This window comes from Cydia splendana, chromosome 2, assembly GCF_910591565.1.
Source record: "Cydia splendana chromosome 2, ilCydSple1.2, whole genome shotgun sequence".
Classification (NCBI taxonomy): Eukaryota; Metazoa; Arthropoda; class Insecta; order Lepidoptera; family Tortricidae; genus Cydia; species Cydia splendana.
This window is the reverse complement of record NC_085961.1, coordinates 28,950,678-28,970,497: the sequence shown is the minus strand read 5'-3', so window position 1 is coordinate 28,970,497 and position 19,820 is coordinate 28,950,678. Positions and strand designations below refer to the sequence as shown.

Below are 19,820 nucleotides of genomic sequence, written 5' to 3'. Positions count from 1 at the left end.
ACAACTCGTTTTTGTGATTGATTGATTTAGTTTTAATTTAAATTATTGGTTTGAAATCATAATTTTAGATCTACCATTTCTTTTGGTAGTCACCAAATTTCATAAAACAAAGAATTTGCCACACACCTTAAGATGATTTCTCAATTAGGTAGGTACAATACATTTTGTGAGATATGTAAATTATGCAATAAAAAATACACAGTAAGAATTTAAATGGCCTATCTACATTTTAGAGATTCCACTACAAACTGTTTCAAAATGTGCTTATTTAAATATTTTATTTTATTCGACATTTCTTCCAAATTGTTCATTGTTATTTACTTAAAAACAATCTTACAAATAAAAGGCAAGGGTCTTAAAACAATATTACATAAAAACTGTTAAATATATACACGCAAGCTAGTCGACGAGAATATTATATAAAATTACATATAATAAAGCCAGGTCCAGCTGGTTACGATGTACACAACTTTTTGTATTTGATCTACATAATGCCATAACAAAGAATCAGTTTCACAATTAAAACTTTTTTTTTTTCAAATGTGATAAACAGGCAAATAAAAGAAATATTTAATACTACAATATTTTAATTTTAACGCAAGCGTTATTTACTCCACCCTGTTTTTTTACATTGTTAACATTTTTATTGGGAGTTCTAGTTCTGTACTATTTATATTCTCTGCGTTTTGTTCCACTTTCGGAGTCCCGAATCCTTTAAACGCATTAATTATTGCTTTTCCCATACATTTAAAGTAATATTAAACATAAATAAATAACCTAAATATGTAGACAGAGAGCAATTGAGCAAATCTTTCAGGTATCTATCGATATTTCATTTAACTAACCACCTACCAACTTAAATTTAAGCTAAGAAATTAGTTTAATTTATCTGATTTAAGAAAATCAATATTGCAGTCCCTTTATAGAGATATTATTTTACCCTGGGGTCTCATTTACAGCTTGAGACCCAATTTCACTTTAACTGATAGAAGGTAACATGGCTATCATAAGGTATCTATATGGCTACTATATTGCTGCTTTAGTTATAACGGCTGACAAGAAAAACTGTCAAATTCCAAGTCAACGTGTACCTTTATTTATAAGTAGTTTGGCGCCGACAGTTCCACCAATTAGATAAGTGCTGTCCAGTCACCTTCTGTAATTTTTCGAGTCAAATTGGGCCCCACACTACCCCCACCCCACTAGTGCATAATGTACCAAGTATACTAACAGAGTATACAGTGTAACAAAAATGTTGGTATTATCAAAAGTGTTGTAATGTTCCGAAGCAAAAAATTCGTCACAAAATAAAAACCATAAAAATAATACGGTTACAGTAAAATAATTTAATTTCAGTACCATTTCGTACATTTTCACAATCAATATGAAAGTCGCCAGAGTCCTTATACTGTTGTCAGGTTGTCACTGTGATAACGTACAAAATGGTACTAAAAGTTAATTCGTTGACCGTACATACAACAAATTCAAATATTGGTGCAAAATACTTAGAGACTGATTTTTCACATCACCTATTCGAAAAAGGGCTTTTTCTTCCCCGCTAGGAGGGATCAAAGTGGCACTTTTCTTCCCTGCTAGGAGAGATCAAAGTTGTACTTTTCTGTTCTAGGAGACAATTTTTTTTTATTGTAGAATCCATCGCTTCATTCAGGATTCAATGTACGCCCTTGATGGAAATATATCATTTTGATCCCTTGTAACACAAACTACTATTTATCACCGATTTTTTTTTCTAAGCGCAACTGCCTCATTATTAATTAAAATTCTTTAGACTTAAATCTATTTCGCCAATTTATATCCTGTATTTAAAACAATTCAATATAAATAGACTAATCAATCATTCAATCTTATTTCAATATCAGTTCATAATTTCATATATAAATAGAAATAAATAAAATTACAAAATGGTTTCAACCAATTCCCGATCACCATACTAACTTCACAACCTAAGGCCCACTTCTACCATCCCACTAAGCCGGGGTTAACCGGTTAAACCGTTTACGCAGTGACAAATTGTACTGGTAACCATGGTAACTCCAGGTTTAACTTAAGGTTTAACCGGTTAACCCCGGCTTAATGAATGGTGCAAGTGGCCCTAACTTAACATAAGGTTCATTTATTCACTTAATTCATATTAATTACATTAACAAGGAAATTAACCGTTCTATTTACAAATACCTCAACGGTAACTACTATCAATACTCTGTTTGTAGTCTACAAAGATTTTGTCTCTTTTTAACTACCTATGTGTGAATGTGATATACTGATATAAATCGTTTTCGTGGTAGACGATAAACAGTTTGCTAATCTGCGATGCTACGCCATGAAGACCTTTTTTTTCTTTGAAATAATGGTTTTCATAAAAATTATGATTCTTATGTCAAAAGTGTGCTCATTGCCGTTTTTCGGTAGTCGCTTTTAATAAAGTTATAGCTGGATTTTACAAATAGCCATGACGCATTGCCGGGTGTTAACTGAACTAAAGCATCATGCTTAAACACATATGAATATGAAGACTAATTCATACTTCATTAAGTGCACACTTCCACGTCAGCTCATTGCTAAAGCTATCAATATTTAAACAAAATTTATACCAAAAAACATTCACGGAACGACTTCACCATTTTGAAGTTCAACCGAAAACCCCGTTTTATTATGTCGAATAATTTTAATAGGTTCTCTTGGCATAGCACGCATACTGTGACATTAATTCATAAAAATCTATGATGGATCTAAAATTAGGTATTAAGTTTGCAATTCAACCAGTGATATGCTTATATGACTTACAACAGACTCAATAGGTGGAGTACTTATTTTATAAATAAGGGAATATTAATTTAGGCTCATATTAATACATCACTAAAGGCTAATTACTGATGTGCCGTCGGAAATTTTCCGAAATTACAAACTATCCACGTGTAATAATTTCATGTCTTAAATTTTGTAAGGGTATCGAATTTTTCATTTTCAAAAAGGAAGTTTTCTTTTGTTTCTTGGGAAAATTTCCAACTCTTTGGAATCTTTCCGCAATTTGCACATCTGTAAGGCTATTATAGCACTAAAGTACCTAAACATTTGATTAGGTATACTCAATGATTACCTAACATACTTGAGATAAAAGCACTGGCATGGCTTTTCCAAAATGGATAGGGGGAGCCCTGGCTCGTACGGATAAGTTTATCCAAACTTATTGTACGAAATACCAGTTGCAAAGAATAAAAACATCTCAACCCACATACATCTACGAAAAGATTTGGCCTAGCGTGAGGACTATAGTAATTAAACTTCTTGCGCCCAAGAACAAGACTCATAAGGTAAACGTACTAGTGCTCGACATGCTAATGCCCAATATATGACACCTTGCTGTCACCTCTATTGACAATGACTTAAGTTTCAAGATGACATGTACTGGCGCACCAGCACACACAACACAACTTCGAGCACCAGTACGTTAACCTTATATAGATGTTGAAAACTCACTTGAATGCTATGTCTTGTGTGCTATGGCTTACTTTTTCTACACTCTCATTTTGGACCTTCTAAATCTTCACGAACGACTTATAAACTCCTGCAGCTCCTGAGGATCCCCAAGAAGCGCGACAGCCTCAGTCTCATCGTCCCCCCTGAAGCATTTGTTCTCAGCAATATTAATAATAAGACTAGTCCTCCTGATACTACTTCTCCTGACGACCTTGGAGTCCTGTCTGACTTCCTTGAGCTTGTACTTGGGCCTCAAGAGGCGGTAAGCACCTAGGACGCCGAGGAAGAAGCCGATGAGGAACAGAAAGACTTCGATGGTGATGACCAAAGGGGGAGCGATGATCAGACGCAGGCGGAGTAGCTGGATGACTTCTGGCGGGGGTTCCTTGCAGTACTGCGGAAGATAGTTGGGGTAAGAATTGTGTTTATAGAGACATATCTAAACTCTAAACTGTCTAAACTGCATGTCATGCATACATGCAGTGTAGACATATTTCTCTATAAACATAGACATATTTCTATCTATATACACAGATCACACTTGTAATTAGAAACTATTATTTAAAAACTGACAGAACAAGGAAAACATTAAGTGCATTCTGATACAGTTACAAATACATTAAGATACAAGTATTAAGTTACTTAGTTTAGGTATTGATGTTAAATATTATGTTAGAGCCAGTTAAAATTTTTGCTTACGAGATCTTTTATTTTATATTTGCTTTTCTAAACCATGATTGTACATTTATAATATTTAAGTAACTATTTAAGCGTATTATGATTGTTTTAATTTTTGGATATTTTTCAATGAAATCAATTTTATCTTATCTTATCTTATTCTAAAATATTTTTTTATTTTTTTATATAAAAAAAATATAGTATCGCGCGCTAACGTATCTGCTTGAAAAAAATTAGTATGGTTTACTTCTTCCACCAGGGAGTCATCATCAATTATCAATATAACTTGGGACTCTGGATTCTTCTGTAGATACTGATTATGGCTAAACGCTTCCCTAACGCGTGTACCAATGGAAAGATTCGCACGCTTCTGTTAAGTTTTCTAGGCTAGGCAGGTTGGTTAAAAGCAGTCTAACCGGTGTTTTTAAAAGTCGTATGTAATATTCTTGCCACAAATGGTAAATTTTTCTATTTTGCCTTTAACATAAAAGCATTCTTACCATTTGCAGCCACACCAGGGGTAGCACCTTATCTTTGAGCGGGCTGGTGAGGGGGTTTGCAGGCGAGGTGCGTACCGCCATATTCACTTGAATCTTTGAATAGAAGGATAGAGGGACGCCCAGGATCTGTAATAAAAAAAGTGAGAATTAGTATTGGAAAATGAGAGTTACATAAGGGATCTCAATCACCAAAAATGAAAAAAGAAATTGTAATCTATTCTTCGTATTTTTAGCTACCTAACCTACTTACTTTTCCTCTTTTTAGCGTTGATCTATTCGAGAGAGGTTTTGTATTTGAGATTATTTCTTTGTAGAAGCACCTAAATATGGCGCCACCTTTCATGCCATGAAGAACTGTCAAATATATATACGAGCAAATGTTTACAAAGTAACTACTGTATGGTCGGCAGACGGTTTGTTACAAACCAAATTTCCAGTCAACTTTCTAAATTATTTTCGAGATTTTTTCTTCTGCTCTATACAGCATAACTGAGGTTTAAACCCACGTTTTGGCCATCACATATACATATAAGTAAAAGGTTTAAAGAGTCAGGCCAAGATAAAATGCCGGGATAACGCCAGGAAGAAGAAGAAGAAGAAGAGAGTCAGGCCAAGCTAGCGCTGCAGCGATTTTGATAGCACAGATTGTGCAAGTGTTTGTTGAAACGTCATAATTTCATTATAACAAAAAAATTTAATAACAAAACTTCCGTGAGACACTTTCGACTTTATAAACGTGAGTGACCCGGTATAATATACATATTTAATTTCATAGTAGTTTGAGGTTTAAAATAAAATTTGCACACTTTGTGCTATCAAAATTGCTGCAGTGTTAGCTTGACCTGACTCTAGCTTACTTAGTCCTTATATCGATACTTACTGGTTCGACATCAATTTTGGTGGTGTGTTTTTCAGGGTCTGGGTTCATGCCTGTGTAGTAGCTAGCTTGCACCGGATCTACGTCCAAGAAGTGAGGCTTGGATAACGCTATCGGGAAACCTACAACAAAAATATTATTTGTGATATATTTTATCATCTAACAAAGTTTAAAGTTTAAATTTACAGCAATAACAAGTAATAAGTAAAAACAAAAAATTATAAACTAAAATTAAATTGACTTGTGGGCTAAATCAACGACTAATTGGGCCCCACAAAATCGAACCCGAGGTCGCGGCAAACCTCGACGGTATTGGCGAGATGACCTCGACGCCTTTGACAGGAACTGGTGGGAGACGGGTCAAGACCGGGATACGTGGAAAGGGAGGAGGGAGGACTTTGCCCAGCAGTGGGACACTCTAGGCTCACATAAATAAATAAAAAATTAAAAACTACTATATTTCTGGTTAATTTAGGCATTTAGGTCACGGAAAAGGAATATCTTCTTAAACTTATACTCATCTTAATTATCAGAAGGTACATTTTAAAATGTTCTTTTTTTGCTCCATAATATGGGGATAGGTAAAGAATTTAGGAAATACAAAAACGATCAGAATAAATTCGCCAAGGATCGTGATACATATAACTGGAGGAAAAAGATAAAATTAAAAAGGTCACGACTTACAAAGACTTTTGGAAACAAGTAGTTTGCTTGATAAACACCATAAGGGTTCCTTTTGTACCTTATTGTATACGGAACCCTTAAAATCAAATTGAAAATTTAATTTACGTATCACGTCATATAAAATAATCCTTTTTCTTTCATTGTCACAACATAAAACACATATTTGCATAGCAGTTTGATTTAGTCAATAAAAATTGTGATTAACGTGTTAGTGAAAATCTAATTAATAAAAAGTCTGTAATAAAAAGCTATAACACAAATCCAGTTTCGAAGATTTATTGATACAGATCATCAAATGATAAATCGCATGATATTACGTAATAACCAGAAAAATGGTACATACCAACCACTGATTTTATCTATTTATTTAGTATTTGTTTATCAAATCTCTTAAGATTAATTTAAGCTGTGGGAAGTAGGCAAGGACCCGGCGTTCATGACGTCAAGGTACGCAAAAATTATTCAAATAACAGGTATTTCGGCATTTACTTGTAATTAATTCTTAACACGCCCATAACATAAATTTCAACGGTTTATATTTTATTTTACTAGCTTCACGTAGATTATCATTTATCAACATATCATATATGCAAAACATATTTTAATTACTGAAGCGTCCAAAGTTCATTTCTGAAAACAACAAACAGCAAGGGCGACAAGAACTCTTGAAAAACATTTTGCCGAAGTATTACACATTTAGAATAGTATACACATATAGTATACATTTAGAAAAAATACCCACACGTTTCTAGGGTTCCGTAGCAAAAATGGCAAAACCTACATGTAAGAAAAAGTAAAAAAATCTGTAAATATCAACGTGTTAAGAAAATATAACATAATATGTAGTTACATACTTTCCACGAAAATTGTTCAAAAACATGATCGGTTAATGACTTTTTTCCAAAACAACTTTTCTTCTTTTTAAAAGGACGTAAATGCTGGGAAAATGTGCCGTCTTAAAAATATGGTTTTGTATATCGTATGAAGATACGGAATTCTCTATTGTGATGCGTGGCCCGACACGCACTTGGACAGTTTTAATTACCCGCCGACAGGATCACCATGTCCCTACTATGCCAACTCCATACCAATAACGACCTCAATTTGACAACGCGACAATTGGCCGTGTCGCCATGCGCGCGAGTGCCTGTTTTGGCCGCGGCCATAATTTATGACACCCGCCATTATTATATTCTAATTCTAACGAATGACGTTCGCGGTCGAGTATTTCGTCTAGATCCAGCTTTTGAGACATGCTAGTTTATTTTCTCTTTTTATTAAAAATATGTGCATAATTATTTTTCCAATAACGGATACAAAAAGCTAAAAGGTCGATATCCGTAGAGTTTTACCTATGGAATATGCAATTAAGTTTCGTTTTAATATATAATTATAATATGTATTTTAATAGTAGGTAATATAATACATAAATTCATAAAAGAAAATACTAAATAACTCCCGACGGGTTCAAATAAGGAAGAAACTGAATACTATGACAACCTGAAAATACATGACAAATCCAATACTAACTAAATGAATATTATTTTAGAGCTTAACTGTAATCAATATTTTCAGTTACATCAGTCTTAAAAATGAGAATATTTAATAACACTAATTGAGATCAGTGGTTACTTTGAACAGACATTACTATTAATATCTCACTAAGTAACAATAATATAGTTTAACGATCAAAACCACAGCCACTGATTACTCACAGTATTCTAATTTGACAACAATGTATACTAAAAACTAACAAAGTAACGATTTATTCAACAATGGTACTTTCTATATAGTTACTATTGCCCCCTGTTACAATCAACCCCGCCTTAAAAATACTCAGTGTTGGGCATTCAAGAATAAAATCATTATTCGAATAAGAATTCGTAGGAATAATAATAATAAATGAACACGAATATGAATGTTAATTTGAAGAAAAATAATAAATAATAATAAACAACAAGAACATACCATAGTAGCAGCCGCTGATATCGACGAATCCTTCAGGCAAGCAGTTTGAAGTGCAGTTGCAAGCGAAGGCCGAGCTTCGACTGAAAGCATCTTTGGCCACCTCATATCTGAAAAAAAAAATGACAAAATTTTTAACCAAAAGCTAAGGATGGTTACGCTTTTATCATATGTCATCGTTGATGCTTTCTAATGTAAGTGCGAGAGTGACAACCTATGTAATATTTAATGTAATATTTAAATTTTTAATTAATAAATATTAACAAAGTGCCGGCCGCGTCAACTTCGTTAAATAGGTACTATCTATGTGGCCCTTTGCTGCTAAATGGTTGCCGACCGCTGCTATAGACGATACAATTGCAACCATCATATAAGCTGTGGACGATAATAAATTTATATTACTTGAATCTATCAGAAACAAGTCTGATTTTAAAGAGGCATTTTACAAGATAAACAATTTTACACATAGAAAAATACTTCTTCCTCAAGGAGGTATACTAGACCCATTTTTACTTTTCGTGTTTGCATTAAATGTATAAGTAGCTCAAAGCAGCCACTTCTTATATTTTACCACGTATCAACAATATGAATTACCTGCTTATTATGTATTTCACACATTACGAGTACAATATAGTGATTGAGTGCTCCAGATTTTGTTATGTCTGCTTAAGTATTTATCATGAGTAAAGTCCCTTTTATAAGGGTTTCTTAATTTATTTTAAAAATAAGTTAAAAAGTGTACCTATGTATAAGTACAGTGACGTACCTATAGTTACTAACTGAGGTCCCAGACAAATTTATCGAATGGGACTTGGTGCTTATGGCATCGCGGAGAAATTCGAACCCCTCTAGGGCTTTTTTGCCATTATAGCGACGCCACTGTTAAACAGGTCAATTCGAACGTTCACTGATATCAGAATGACATCTAACTAACGTCATACACTTATCATGCATTTTGCTCGTACATTGTCCGTACATCTAGGCGCACATGGCGCGTGGCACGGGCGAGACGCACGATAACTATCATTGTAACGTCAGTGTACGTTCGAATAGGCCTAAATGTATCATCAATTCATCAAGTATTTACCTAAAATAATCGAGTCCGTTGTATCCTTTCATGTCCTTGACGTAAGTGAGAGGGAAGATCCTGCAGGCTTGCCGTCTGTACAACGGAATGACCTTGTCTCTCGTCATGTGGGGCGAGATCATCATACCCTCGTACGATCCCTTTATACGGTTGCAAAGAGTACTGAAAATAAATAATATTATTTTATTTACACACTCAATAAGTTTTAGAATTATGTACCTAACTTTTCAGAATTACCTGAATAACTACACCTAGTATCAAATTACCTGGTATTCAAGTCCGTGTAACCCTGCTGTGGGATGCCTCCTGAGCCGCCCCAAGAGTTGATGGAGTAACGTCTGGCCTCGTCTTTCAATTCAAGCACCACTTTCGTTGGGGTCTCGGCGTAGAACTGTAATAACATTCCATTAGATTTAGTAAAAGAACACCAACTAATTCAGAATTGCAATCCACTGGGGCATTTCACAAAATCGTCTGTTGGGGACGCGACGCATATATTATGTTAACTACATATATATCTAGATGAACTGCAGAAATATGTAGGTGTACCTACCTATTATATACTTACCGCTGAATTTAAAGCTTACTGTAGGTAAGTACTTAACATACGTTATCATGCCAAATATCGGCTTCTTTATCAGAAGTGTTACAAAAATAGCGTCACGTACCCTGCCTCAATGCTTCCACTGCATGATTTACTTCTTATTTTGTTGTTGTTGTTACGAACCCCATTCATTTGTCAAAAGAACAATGAAACAGGAAGATAAACTTACCCGATCCAACAATCCAATGGAGTCAAAATCAATCCAGCCCGGGAACAGTTGATGCGCAACAGTGACCACGGGGTCCTTGAAGCCCCAGAAGAACTCGTGCACATTCATGTTGGTGAACAGCTTGGAGCCCATGGTCTTGGCGGACAGGAAGAGGCCGCTGTTTGCGAGGTAGGGCAAATGGTCGGCTGCTACCGTGCTGATGGCCTGGAGAAATTAAAGTGATTTAGGCGATTTATTAAAATTATTTATACAGCTCATTTATTGTGAATTGAATAGAGGTATACATATAATCCTTGCAGGAAGAGGAGGTATATGTTTTTGGTAAAAATATTATTTTACTTGGACAAAGTTGGACAAAAACGGTTAAGAGTTTGCAGCAAGTTCGGTCGAATTTCACCTTCCCGTACAAACGGAGTTTCGTTCTCATTTTATAGCTACGTGTTGGATTGTAAAAACTTTGCACAATACCATAGTATGTGCCATACATGAGGTACATATCTATGCATGTAATTCTTTTATATAGCTTCAGTTTATAAAATGAACGAAATAGAGCAAAACAAGTTTTGTATTAAAACGTATCAGCATTGCGATACAGCGAGGAAATGCCGCCAGCATCCTTGGTACAATGCCTCAAGGGCCTATTTTAGATTTAAGCTAGTTATTAATTTCGTTTAGTAGTACCACTGTATATATATTGTATGTAAATAAATGTTATTAACAGTAAAAAAAAAAAAAAAAAATCGCTGTATTTTTATAACTATGCTATCTGAAGCTACATAAACAAATTAGAGGCATAAATATACCTTATCCTATTGTAAGTACAAAGTTTCAGAATAATCTAGCTAGTCGTTTTAAAGTGAGAGCGTAAACTACGTTTGTATGGAGAAACGAGCTCGCTGCGGACTTAAGTTTAGGGTTCCTTACGGTAGATACTTTTGTCAACCCTGATTTTTAATGAATTGCAACATTGATAAACCATAGTTGTGAAGCAACCACAGCCAGAATACGCATATTTACTTAGTACTTTATAGATTCTTAAACATCTATGTAATATAACTTCCTTCAAATGCGCTAGAATCTAGACCAAACCTAGACTAAAATATTCAGTTACCAAACCTAGTCCTTCACGGCCAGGCCCTTCCAACGCGTTCTCCTTGCGCTAGCTCTATTACCAACTATTACCAATGTTACGTGATTACATTTAATTACATAAGTCGCCCGATTTGTCTAATTAAGGGTTTGGTTAACCGTTCACTTTATTGTGATTAACTTGCCTAAGTCGTTACTGAGATATTTTAGCCTAATTACGGAGATTGACTAGAAGTTTAAATGAAAACAAACAAAAATAAGGTACTAAGGTACTTAGTATTTATGAGGGAAAGCTTAACAAAGTTCAAAAAACTATTTTTTTTTGTTCATAACGATTTATATGGCTTTTTTTTGTATCCCTTAATAACCACGGTGCATATTTAATTAATCTGTATAAATAATTATATTCCACTTAGTCGCTTTTGTATTTATCCTCGTTATCTTAATATTATGACTAATTAAACGTTTAAAAGTAAATATTACAGGGATCAGAGTGGACTATATGGAACAATATGATTTTAAATTCAATGAATATTGTGTAATTGTCTTATACTCTTACACGGACCAATCTATTCACCAGAAATACAGTTATTTCCAAAGGCAATGACCGATAAAGAATATTTTAAGACGAGGAATTATCTAAAAGGTCAAGACTTTTGTGTCGTATTCATTTTTTTTGTTAGCCTGGTTTAGTGTCCCACTGCTGGGCAAAGGCCTCGTATTCACAACCTATTTATTATTTAATCAGCAGTTAAAAAATAATACAAATAGATCACTCATATAGAGCTATCGTAACGAAAACAAATATTCTGCTTTCTTCTTTAGCAATGTAAACTAAATTAAAATCAATAAATGAACAATAATAATAGAAAATCTATAATATGCAGACATCGTAAATTGTATAGCATTTTCGGTGCAGCGGAGTGGTGTTAACGGAATTGGTACTCATAAATAATTTCAACCCCAATGATTAATTAGCGTTAATTACGTTAATATTAACCTTAATTTACCATTTCAATTGGAATTATCTATACCAATTCCGTTAACACCACTCCGCTGCACCAAAAATGCTAAGGACCATGGCAACTTTGTATGGAGCCTGGACCCAACGCCAACAGAAATGAGAGTAAGGTCATTAGATAGGTAAATCTATGTACTTCATTTTGTTCTATGGGCACCAAGCGGAATTCCATTGCACAGCTGAGATATTGGTATTTTAGCCAAAACGTTGTCACCCTTATTACCTAGGCAATTAGGCGAGTTTGCGCGCCATCTAAAATTCTAAATCAGCCCTTAAGACGAAACAGGAGCTGAGTTTTAAATATTTTAGGTAAATATACCCGTCTCGCTAACGGAAGCGGCACCTAAAAGTAGTGCGATAAGGACAAGGCGAAAAATCCTGCGTAAAAATCTCAAAAATTGAGGTTTCGTACTCCTCTGTTTCCTCCTCCAAAACTTAACCAATCGTAACCAAATTTGGAAATCTAAATGATTATGAAATTATCTGTGTCGGACCGTTTTGCTTTTTTGGCTAATTGATATCAGTTTTGAATGCCACGCCTCTCATTACGGCATAGTCAATTAGGCCATTTTGGCCATTTTTGAAGGGCTCTAGCGCCTTAAAAAACAAAAATATCAAAAAAAGCAAAACGTTCCGACACAGATATTGACAATATTAATCTGTGTTGAAAAAATCATTGCTCTAGCTTCAAAAACCACGGAGGAAAACGAGGAGTACGTTTGTATGGAGAAATGACTCCCGTTGGCTCTTAAGGTGAAGCGTCCGGTAGCTGGCGCAGATGCACGGAGCGGGGGGAGTGGGTAAATAATCCAGTAACTTTGTCACCTTTGTAACTACCCTTCGTTTGTCTCAAATCCGGTAGTTCTAATTTTGTGCAGACTTGTTTATAATGTTGGCTCAATGAATAAAAGTAGTAAATGTGACCTCGAGCGCTGAACGTAACTTTGTCAAAAATCGAATCAAAAATTTTTAGATTTGGGCGATTATAACCCTAAAAAACCGACTAGTTTTTCATAGTACCTTCTCAGAGCAGAGCGTTTTTAGGGTTCCGTACCCAAAGGGTAAAACGGGACCCTATTACTAAGACTCCGCTGTCCGTCCGTCCGTCCGTCCGTCTGTCTGTCACCAGGCTGTATCTCACGAACCGTGATAGCTAGACAGTTGAAATTTTCACAGATGATGTATTTTTGTTGCCGCTATAACAACAAATACTAAAAACAGAATAAAATAAACATTTAAGTGGGCCTCCCATATAACAAACGTGATTTTTGACCGAAGTTAAGCAACGTCGGGCGGGGTCAGTACTTGGATGGGTGACCGTTTTTTATTTTTGTTGTTTTTTGCATTATGGTACGGAACCCTTCGTGCGCGAGTCCGACTCGCACTTGCCCGGTTTTTAAAGTAGACTAAACTTTCTACAATACGAGACTACTGTCTCTGTAGATCTAATAGTTTCCGAGATTAAAGCTTTACAAAATTTATTATTTTTTCGAACTTGACTTGGCCCGATAGCCACGAGATCGTACCGTACCTACTCCCCAAAAAGGGGGGGGGGGCAAAGGGTCGGCTCCCCGGGTCCAATCTATGCTGTAGGTCTTCCTACTCTTAGCAACTAAGGCTGGTTTTAGTGTCACGCGGACCGTTCGCTCCGCACCGGACCAATATGTATTAAGTTCACGGTGCGTTTTAGAGTAAAGCTGACGGGTCCGCGCGCACGACCGTCCGCGCAGACAGCTTTCTCATACAATTTGGCGGTGCGGAGCGATCCGCACGGACGGTCAGCGTGATACTAAAACCAGCCTAAGGCAAATTATACATAATTTTCATAGAATTTTAATTTCAAATATATCTGATATTTATTTGTATAGCCTTGGGCAGTGTCATCGTAAACATGACTTTCTGTCGGGTCAAGATAGTAGGTAAACACTGATGTTTATCTTCGATGGAAATTATTGACTAAAACTTGTTAATGGAGGAACTAACGGCAATCAAGGAAGGTTTGTTTACAGCGAGGTTAAACTGCCTAATTGCGCATTTGAGTTTCGTCACACGGAGCCAAAGATGCTTACTAGTACCGTAAAATGGGGTGAGTAGGGTCAAAACTGAAATTCAAACCTCGATAACATTTTTTTTTACATATGAAAACTGAATGGTGTATATAATAAGTGTTCCGGACGTTTGTATTTTAGTTTTTATTTTATTTTGGGTACTTAGTTCCATTTCATAACTTTGACGATAAAGAGGAAAACCCACCTCACCCCGTAGTGCCTCGTATTTGGGGTGAGAGGGGTTTTCATACAAAGGTGATTTTGAAAGATTGTTGGATCGATTTTCTTTTATTATGCGTATTACTATAGCACCATTTTAAATTGGAATACATTATTTTTGTAGCAGTAGCCTTAAAATCCCTTCTCACCCCCCTCTCAAACCTTCTCTCCCCATTCATAACCCACCTCTCCCCGCGAAACCTACTCACCCCGTTTTACGGTAGCTCTTTGTGCTACAGACCTCAGGACTACCATTATCAAATACTGAATCGACAAAAAACAAAAAGTTATCGAACATGACTGAACGATAGCGTGACGCGCGTTCGCGTTTGTACGGGATTTTGAACAGCGCACCAAGCGGAACGTTTTGGAAACTCAAAATCCCATACAAAATGACACCTAACGCAAACGTGTACGTCACTTCACGCTAAGAATTTACACTAGAGGTACGGAAAATTTTATGAGAATCGGTCGTGAAAAGCGACCTGTAGAGGAGAACAGAGGGCCTACCGCGAACCACGTTCGACGTGTTGCCTCCCTGTCACACTTACGTACGAATTTATAAGTGCGACAGAGAGGCAACACGTCGAACGTGGTTCGCGGTAGGTCCCCAGCCTTGTTGTTGTTGTTAAAGCATTGTTGCGCAAGCTGAAACGGAGACGCTTCGCGCCCGATCGATAAAAGAAGGAGCCAAATGGAGGTAGTTCAGAAACAGGAAATTTGATAGAATCTGGCTTGCTAGGTCACTTTCAAATAAAGCTTACTCTTGCAATATGATAAAAAAAGTACCTACCTTACCATCTATGGTTTTACACCCACCATTCCCATCAAAAATATATAACAGGTTCTGATAAATCGAGAGATATCTCAACCATTAAAACGAATGAAGATGTTTTCCGAGAAGAGAATAAGAAGAAGAAGAAGGGGCTTTAGTGGTTATAAAGAATCTCACATAGGCAGAAGATACATGTAGAAAACATAACCCTAATAAGTGTGCTCGCAACCCAGTTAAAATGTATATTATATTAAATATATGTAGGTACAGAACAGAACAGTTCTTAGGTATCACAGATAACTTTGCCATTTAGAGTTAGCAATTTAAATAAGTAGGTATAACTAAAACCAGATAATAAACTACTTACTAAATGTAACCCAGTTAAATCGATTATTTGCAAAAAATATTCAATAGAAGAATCAAATGAAGATCAAGATTGCTACCAACTATTTGCAATTATTGCATACTAGATACAGTTATAGACAAGAATTATATGAACAGACGTCAAACAGGTTATTAACACAAGAAGAGATATCAAGAAGTCATGGCCAAATTCCGATAAATGCGATACTCTGTCCTGGGTAGGTAGATACATATATTATGTACTAGAAAACAAGATAACGACTGACCCACCGGACTGAATGTCTATGATTACGGGACAGAAATGGACGTTTGACAATTCAGTGACAGATTTACATAGTGAATATTTGTATTCCATCGTATTTTCACGGAAACGTACGAACGTGTCAGGTTATTTTAGTTAGTCCCAGTACAAAAAGTACTGAGGTTTACTGAAGTAGGATGACAAATACGAACTTTTCCGAGAAAATACGATGGAAAACAATTATGCACTACATCTGTATCTATTGTACCAGAAAGCAAAAGCATAGGTGTCACATTGAACTTTGCCATCTAGTTCATGTAGCTGGCAAATTCGGGGCACGACCTTTTCTATACTCCTCTTCTAGAACTAACAAAAGGCTATGCTATTAGTTAGTAGGTACTTTAAAAAAACTACTTACAATTAGAGCGATGTTAGGTATGAATAAGTTGACATTCTTGGTGTGGCCGATGGATTCTTCTGGGAGGAACTTCAGCACGATCTTCGGCATTATGGTGACGGTTCCTTCCGCGTCGTTGACGGTGATGTTCTCGTTTGTCCGCAGTTCTCTGCAAAAATACGATCAATTAGGTAAACGCTAGTTGTAGTATTGAATATATTTTTACGCACTTTGATGTAGTCATAAATTATTTATTACTTTAATTTTGTATCATTAAAATTCTTATTTATTCATTAACAATATGTTCCGTGACATTAAGATTAATAATTGTGCTCCTGTATGTTAAATTAAAATGTAATTTATCATGATTCGCAATAATTATCAATTAAATAATCAATTAATTTCCCGACGATTTAGCAAACAGATTTGATAATCGGAGTAGGGAAAACATCTTAATAATTTAAGTAATAAATTATTCATTCAACTTCCTCGGAAGTCACCTACCTATTTATTATCATTATCGACATAATACAATATCTAGTCAGTATTTTAAAGTAGGTAACTGTCAGAAAAAAGAAATTGAGGTTAAATTTACTATTATTAAATTTTTTACAAACAGGCGAAGTTGCTACTATGAACTTTATCGAAGTACGATCAGGCGCTACCACAAGGCGCTACATGAAGGACAGTGTCCAATGTATGGTACTGAAAGTATCAATCATTGCCGGGTAAGTATTTTTGTAAGAAAGTTCGCACTAGGCAGTACCGTCTTTACCATAAGGGCACACGGGGCCCGTGCCCAGGGCCCCCATCCTAAGGGGGCCCCGAGATCAGACAGTAACAGTATATTTGATTACCCATAATAAATAGAAGGTCACTGTAGAAAAATATTAGTTCAATTTTGCTTTCTTTACTTTCCAAAAGGACCCCAAATTATTGTGTGCTCAAGGGCCCCAGCATAGTTTAAGGCGCTAGGTATACTGCCTTAAAATAGGTTGACGATGTCGATCATTATTAGTGTGGTACAAGTATACTTATAGTGTACCCTAAACGTTCACACATGACTCCAATCTGCTAGTAAAGTATATTGCATGGTCACCAGTACGGTTACCATCAGTTTGTCACTGACATAAACGCCGTCGAGAACGTAATTTACTTTCTATACATCCCGTTTGCACTAATATGCGAGTGCGAGCGAGATATATAGAAAGTAAATTACGTTCTCGACGGCGTTTATGTCAGTGACAAACTGATGGTAGCCGTACTGATCCAAGATTTCCGTGTATCATTCTAGCAAATCATTACTCAATGAGAAATAAAAATGCTAATTAAAACGTGAAATTCCAAATAACACGTTCGGCCGTGCTCGTGAAACTAGACACCAGACACTTTACTTCGATGTGACGCCTTTAGTCACGTGTTTTAAATTCTGAATTATAAATTTTCAAAAATTCTTTGTGTATTAAATTTAATAGATCAGTTTTTCAACTTATGGCCCGTGACTTCTTGAAAGCTGTAGGTAATCGCAATCGACATTAAAAAGGAAAAATAATACAGTCTGTGTAACGTCTAACCGCCCACAAATCAAAATTTGCAAAGATAACTGCAATTTGGAGTTTTGAAAATAAAGATTCACAAATGCAATGGAATGGAATACCTTTTTACAGGCGGCTCTAGGAGGCTAGAGGGATGGTTTTATCGTCCATCGTATCATGTCACGATAAGAACGCATGCGTTACTTATGCACTTGTTTATTTACTTGTGACCAGACGTTGGACCTTCTGGGGGACTAGCCAAGATGCCAACCGTTTGCGCTACGACAACGAAACGCTTTCTCTCTCTATCACTCTTACGTATAAGTGCGATCGATAGAGAGACATAGCCTTTCGTTGTCGTGGCGCAAACGATTGGCATCTTGGCTGCTTATAAATAGCATGGGGTAGGAGGTAGGAGCCTAGGGATTCAAGTCTTTTTTAAGCGTTCAAGTCATGAAAAATCTTGAAAACCGCTGGAAATACAGTATACGACTAATGAATAAAGTGACGTTTTATTTTAGATCGATGACTGTTTTTTTGCAAATTTAAAAAACTAAAATATCTACTAATCCGTTCCACTTGTGACCAGGGCTGGCTCGTTCCTCGCTCAGCGCATTGGCATTGCCATCCAGCGAGGAAACGCGGCCAGTCTTGTGGGCACACTACCAAGTGCCAGCGGAATAGGAGATATTTGTAGCTATAATTTAGAGCCCATAGATTAAGATAGGTTTAGTTGTAGTAGTGTTGATTAAACTTGAATCTTTTAAATATGATTGTGTTCGATTTATTTTCGATACAAAATTTAATTGCACTACTTATTTGTCTGAAAGTGTTCCTGTTCCTTTGGTTAATTTCATTGTCCATAACCATAATGTTACATTGTCACTGAAATTAAACGAAAGTCATTACGAAACACTACTATTTTCCACTTGAATTTATGTAGTATGTGTACTATGTATAGGAATGATGTAGTTGATTATTGGTATAATTTTTGAACTAAACAAAGCCTGATTATTTTATTAGGTATTTAACTTCGAAGATAAGAAACGATAAACTTGGAAGAGTACTATATTCAGTGCGGATATGATGGTCGTTCACACGTGACAGCGTGATAAAACGGTGTCCTTCACTTCCTATCCCACGGTGTTAAAAAGTGACAGTTATTTTATCACGTGGATAAAGATGAATAAAGCCATCCATAATACGCCGGCAGGTTTGGCAAACACGTGAAAAACAAACCTATTATTTCACACTTGCGAAAATGTTAATCTACGCTTGTAAAATGGCGACCCCTGTGCCCTCAAAAACGTGCGTCAAAGCCTCATTTAATCGTTTTGAAACAAAATACTTGTTGAAAAAACATGGATGGTGACGCGAGCATAGAAAAATTCAATCATGGGTACAAATTATTATATGTAATAGGAAAAACCAAATTTAACAATACAATACAACCCACGCAGGTAGAATGTTTTGCAAAAACAAAGCTTGCTTTGCTTTAAAGAATAACAAAAAATATTAATGATGAAAATACCATTACTGTTCAGACATGAAAAGATAAAATGGACAATTACTACGACTTATTATTTATGAGGTGATTCTTAAAGTAATTCTACATGCTATGATGCTATTCTAGTGTCGTTATGTTTTTAATACACTTCATACAGTAAAGGCAGGAATTAGGTCAAAAGGACTGCAAAACGCAAGGGAAAGTTTTTGTTCCTCATACACACTAAGGTTTTGCCAACTGCACAGGATACGTAGCGTATGTGGCGTTCGACTGTTTTCTAACCAGCTTTACCTACCTGTGCAGTTGAACTGTACAGGCAAAACTGCGCAGGCGTACCTTTTTGTGTATGGCAAGCTTTAAGGTGACAGTCCATTTCCAACGACAGCTGCACTACTGTTGCGACGTTGCTGTCATTCATTGTCTTGTCATTCGTTTTACTATGAAAATTGACAATAACATCGACATGTCGGAGCAGTAGTGCAGCTGCGGTCAGAAATGGAATGTTACCTTTAGTCGTTTCAGTTACAAAAAGAACACACTTCTTGTCGCTAGGTGACTGTCAG

The 19,820-nt window shown here is 36.0% G+C and overlaps 1 protein-coding gene across 1 annotated transcript in view; it reads right to left on the bottom strand.

The window, feature by feature from the left end:
• Positions 1 to 3,526: 3,526 nt before the first annotated feature.
• LOC134806097 (scavenger receptor class B member 1-like) overlaps positions 3,527 to 19,820 on the bottom strand; it is a 29,750-nt gene continuing 13,456 nt past the window's right edge. The window contains exons 4-11 of the mRNA XM_063779368.1: positions 16,237 to 16,384; positions 10,063 to 10,266; positions 9,556 to 9,680; positions 9,290 to 9,451; positions 8,206 to 8,312; positions 5,557 to 5,675; positions 4,677 to 4,802; positions 3,527 to 3,892 (exon numbers count right to left, since the gene is read on the bottom strand). Of these exons, the coding sequence (XP_063635438.1) occupies positions 3,566 to 3,892; positions 4,677 to 4,802; positions 5,557 to 5,675; positions 8,206 to 8,312; positions 9,290 to 9,451; positions 9,556 to 9,680; positions 10,063 to 10,266; positions 16,237 to 16,384 (1,318 nt within the window). The 3' untranslated portion in view covers positions 3,527 to 3,565. The remainder of the gene's footprint in view (positions 3,893 to 4,676; positions 4,803 to 5,556; positions 5,676 to 8,205; positions 8,313 to 9,289; positions 9,452 to 9,555; positions 9,681 to 10,062; positions 10,267 to 16,236; positions 16,385 to 19,820) is intronic.